General features: G+C 39.8%; 1 protein-coding gene across 1 annotated transcript in view; it reads right to left on the reverse strand.

Moving 5' to 3' along the window:
• Window positions 1-423: 423 nt before the first annotated feature.
• The window catches only part of CNOT11 (CCR4-NOT transcription complex subunit 11), an 18,163-nt gene continuing 13,453 nt past the window's right edge, over window positions 424-5,133 (reverse strand). The window contains exons 5-7 of the mRNA XM_003794330.3: window positions 3,924-4,126; window positions 1,113-1,209; window positions 424-744 (exon numbers count right to left, since the gene is read on the reverse strand). Of these exons, the coding sequence (XP_003794378.1) occupies window positions 547-744; window positions 1,113-1,209; window positions 3,924-4,126 (498 nt within the window). The 3' untranslated portion in view covers window positions 424-546. The remainder of the gene's footprint in view (window positions 745-1,112; window positions 1,210-3,923; window positions 4,127-5,133) is intronic.

The raw sequence follows: 5,133 nt of genomic DNA on the forward strand, positions 1-5,133 counted from the left end.
TTTTTAAGTCCTCATGAGAAGAAAAAGTTACAAGTCAGACTATGCTCAATGAGAATACAGCAAGTTCAAGAACCAAACTTCCGTTTGCCACCTGATGAATCAAAAACATTTAAATGCTTTGACTTCAAGGATAGTATCAGAAATTCTTCAGAATGTCTTCATTTACTCTCATTAAATACTTTTAATTTGGAATTTTAGAAAAACTGGACTCCTAGTTTATCAGAAGACTGCAGTTTGTCTTTTAAGCAAAAATAGGGATTTTGCTCTACAGTGCTAAAAAAAATTTTTTTGCAGTAGCTTTTCTTTGAGATAACCGTTCTTCCTATGGATAGTCATCAGCAAAACACCTTAAAAAAATTTTCCCAACTTCTTACCAAAAATTCATCTCAATGAAAAAGTCATCCAGGAAAGCAAAACTTTCCCTTACATAGATAAAGTGTTGTTTATATGCATTAGACCAAACAATCCACTTCAGTTTTAACAGTTTGAAAATCTAAATCACAGTACAGCTGAACAATGAATGGATGGGATGGTTGCAATGAGGTATTATTTTGACATTTTGGTCTCTGAAGGTGTTTCCCCAGTATCCAAGGTCTTCAACAACCGGAAAAGACCAGCAGCTTCTCGTATCCTACTGAACTCGATACAGAATGCCTGCACTTCTATGAATAAGTCCTGTACATTAATGATTTTGTTTCGGATCAAAGACTGGAGAAATACACACACAAGACGTACCAAACGATTCTGAAAAAGAAAAAGCAGATTTTAGTGTGTTCATTTTCTCGACAAGTATTTATAAAACTTACAAACATTTCTTTTTTTTTTTTTTTTTTTGAGACTGAGCCTCAAGCTACCCCCCTGGGTAGAGTGCCATGGCATCACGCTCACAGCAACCTCCAACTCCTGGGCTCAAGTGAGTCTCCTGCCTCAGCCTCCCAACTAGCTGGGACTACAGGCGCCCGCCACAACGCCTGGCCATTTTTTGGTTGCAGCCATCGTTGTTTGGCGGGCCTGGGCTGGGGATTCGAACCCGCCACCTTAAGTGTATGTGGCTGGCGCCTTAGCCGCTTGAGCCACAGGCGCCGAGCCAAACTTACAAACATTTCTATTACCTGCATATACTTATCCTTAATTTGTTCGCAAGTGGAAATGCAATTCGAGATATAAAGGTGAATAAACTCAGGAGGTAGATCAACAGCTGTGGTCAGTCTGTTTCATAAAGAAAAGGTGGGCTGTTAATTTTTATTTGCTAACATTGAAAATTAATGTTAACCATAAAATACAAAATTTCTTTTGGTTACCTGGTGGAAATCTCTGATGTGTGATCAATTCTCTAGTTTAAACATACTTAGGCAACTATATCCAAAAACCACATCCACTTTTCATACATAACACTTATATCTATACTTAGCAGTATACACAGCCATCACTCACTCACTCATCAATTACTTTGAGCACTATCCATGAGTATTCCTGGTTACTTTAACTTACAGTTTGTTACCTGCTAAGTTCCCATATCCACAGCAATTATTATAGGCATTCAAGTAACATTTACTAAAGCCCTATCACAGCTGAACACTATGAAAGGGCAATGTGTCTGAGAGGAAGGTGTAATTTGGTACATCAACAGTACAACATATAGTCAGATGCTAAAATGAGGGATTTGTAAATAAAGTAATATAAGGAACCTAGGAAAAGCCTTAAATGGCAAGTGACTTAAAGTGAAACCTAAGGAGATTTTGAGACATTAAGATTAGGGTTTAAAAAAAAAAAAAAAGAGAGAGAAGGAGAGAAGCAGTCTAAGGAGGCAATCCACAGACAGGCTGGGAATCAGGCATTAGTAAAAGACATTCAGGAACACAACAGAAAGACCAGACTGGGATATAACAAAAGGTGTAGTAAGAATAGAATCAGGTTAGAGTCCTCAAAGTCAAGGCCAGTATTTTCCCAAGGATTATGTGGAATGTTTTAAGGAAAGAAGAAAAATAGGGTTGGGGGAAACTTCCATGCTCAGTCTGGGAAACTCTAGGTCACATTAAACAGGGCTTGTTGCAAAGCCTTTGCTAACTAATACAAACTATGAATTTCCAAAAGAAGATTCATATATGCTACCTTTTCTAAACTTATCTGACCTCATTTTCAGAACTAGTGCTCCAAGGAAACACTGCCATGGGCCACCTCCGTTACTTGAGATTTTTGTGTCAGCAACGGACATGTTTCACACTTAAGGCTAATGTACTATCACTCTGACAGGTGCTGAAGGATAATAAAACAGGACCTGATCCTTGACATCTCAAAATATTTAATACAAGAAAGATAAAAAGATGGAATTATTTTTGGACCAAGAGCCAAATGTCTGGTAAAGACAGTAACTGCTACAAGAACACAGTGAAGGAGAACTCAGCACTCAAGAGCTTGCTCAATCCAAAGGACTTGAACAGAACTCAGCCTCTGAAAGATGAGTGAATCTGAACAGAGAATATAAAGCCCTGAACAAGGAGAGAGGAGGCAGGAAGGCACCAGCACAGCATATTTTCAATAAGCATCTAACAAGTTTTGCAAGTAGCCAAACAAAGTTAAAAATTAATTTGGGAGCCTCTGGCTTCCTCCCTCTCCTACTCTTGAAAACATACGATACTCACCTGAATGGACTTGTACTCACTAGGATTCTAGCCAGACTTTTTTTCACCACTTGATACATTTATTTATTTATTTTTTGAGGCAGAATCTCAAGCTGTTGCCCTGGGTAGAATGCCGTGGTGTCACAGCTCACAGCAATCTCTAACTCTTGGGCTGAAGTGATTTTCTTGCCTCAGCCTCCCAAGTAGCTGGGACTACAGGTACCTGGCACAACACTTGGCTATTTTTTTGTTGCAGTTGTCATTGTTATTTGGCAGGCCCAGGCTGGATTCGAACCCACCTGCCTATGTGTATATGGCTGGCACCCTCACCACTGAAATACAGGTGCCAAGCCCACTTGATAAATTTAAGAGACATATTTTTTAGTTCAATTTCAAGTAGGTTTTTAAAAAATCTCCAACTTACAGGTGGTGTCTGTGGCTCAAGGAGTAGGGTGCCAGCCCCATATACCGGAGTTGGTGGGTTCAAACCTGGTCCCAGCCCAAAACTGCAAAAAAAAATCTCCCAACTTCCAAATAGGTGTTCAAAAGAAGTACTCTGGCTGCAGTTTACTTGCCTGGTACTTAGAATGGTTTTCTCCAGACAGAAGGACCATATAATTAACTGTCCAAAACAGGACATCACATGAAAGGGAGCTCAGAAACAACCTCAGCAGGACTGTCGCAGGCAAACCTGGACCTATGGCCACCCTATACGTAAACAACTTAATAAAACAGGCTCCTACGCTAACCCTCTCAAGGCCATGTAAATTCCTGTTCTACCTGCTCAAGAGGTTGAGGTGAGAGAATTGTGAATCATTATAAAATGTGAAGACACTGTACAGAGAATGTGGAAAGGGAACGGATAGTTTTCCTGACAAAGCAGAGTAAGGAGACTAAAGTCAGAGAAAGGAAGAAGGGCATGAGGAATCTTGACAGCTTTCCAGAATTGCTAGAATTCTCAGTTTATAAGGCCTATACCTTTCCACTATAGCTGTTAGTCACTAAAGAAAAATGTTACACGTACATTTGCACAGAGGATACAATGTATAGGGAAATATATTTTAGCAATTACATTTTATTTATGCTTCTATAAACACTAAATGTGTTTAAAATCCTATCCTCAGATTTCTTACGAATGGATCCTAAGTTGACAAGTAGTAAATGCTAAGGCTCAGATGATTTCTTTAATGGGTTATTTATCTTAGGCAATAATACCAGGAAAAAATTATACAGGTTTTTCCTCCTGGCCATTTAATCAGGATCTATATATAACCACCTTTTTAATTAAATATGGAAACTTACCGATTTACAACTTCCATTGAATGTAAGGACATGTCCATATTTACCAGGACAGAGAAATACTCAGTGATCTGACTTGACTGCATTAATTTCAGCAACATTTCTATAGCGACTAAAGGGTTGTTTTCCACAAGGTCAGGAAGTTTGGCTGGAGTGAGGCCAATATGGTAAACAAGTTTGGGGTCTTTTTCCAACTCACCAAGGAGCTAAACACCACCAAATTTTGAGAGAGAGAAAAAGAGAGGTTCTTGAGTCAAATTAGAAACATGTTTCATGCACACAAAAACAAGTATTTTATACAAAGCTCCAAACTTACCTGCATTTAAACTTCACAAATTTCTTTCCTCAAATCTGTCTTTTGGGGGTTTTGTTTTTTAGGGGGAGAGTGACAAGGTCTCACTCTATCACTTAGGCTAGAGGGCAATGGTGTGATCATAGCTCACTTCAGCCTCAAACTCCTGGGCTGAAGCAATCCTCCCACCTTAGACTACAAAAAGGCTAGGACTATAGGAGCACAACACCACACATGACTAAAATGGAATCTCACTATGTTGCCCAAGCTGGTCTCAATCTCCTAGCTTTAAGCAATCCTCCCATCTCAGCTTCCCAAGTTGGTATTATAGGTACAAGCCACCAAGCCCACGCACATAACTGCACTTGCTAGGCTTCTAGCCATCAACGTACCATGATGTTTTGACATTGTTTCATTTACATTGGAATTCTGAAGATGCTAAAATACAAACACATTGAAGACAATATATATAAATATACTAGTGATTCCTCTTCCCTGGACATGAAACCAGACTTAATATTATCTAGTTGTAACAATACCAAGTCCTTCGTAGAATTTTTCTCTCCTGTCATCTGTTATAACCAAAAATAATGTTAATGACAAACTAGTTCTCATCAGTAACAAAAGTCCTACTCAGCCCCACCCAGATGGAGAACTGAGCTATCAGAGGAAGGGGCAGAATGTGAAGTGGGACAGCTGACCTGCTACAAGTCATCACTTGCAGGGTTGTACAGTTCAAGCCACACCTACAATGTGACTAGGGCACCAGCCACATACACTGGAGCTCGCAGGTTTGAATCCAGCCTGGGCCTGCTGAACAACAATGACAACTACAACCAAAAGATAGCCAGGCGTTGTGGCAGGTGCCTGTAGTCCCAGCTACTTGGGAGGCTGAGGCAGGAGAATTGCTTAAGCCCAAGA

Source organism: Otolemur garnettii, unplaced genomic scaffold (assembly GCF_000181295.1).
Source record: "Otolemur garnettii isolate 467f Iridium unplaced genomic scaffold, OtoGar3 scaffold00079, whole genome shotgun sequence".
Taxonomy (NCBI): Eukaryota; Metazoa; Chordata; class Mammalia; order Primates; family Galagidae; genus Otolemur; species Otolemur garnettii.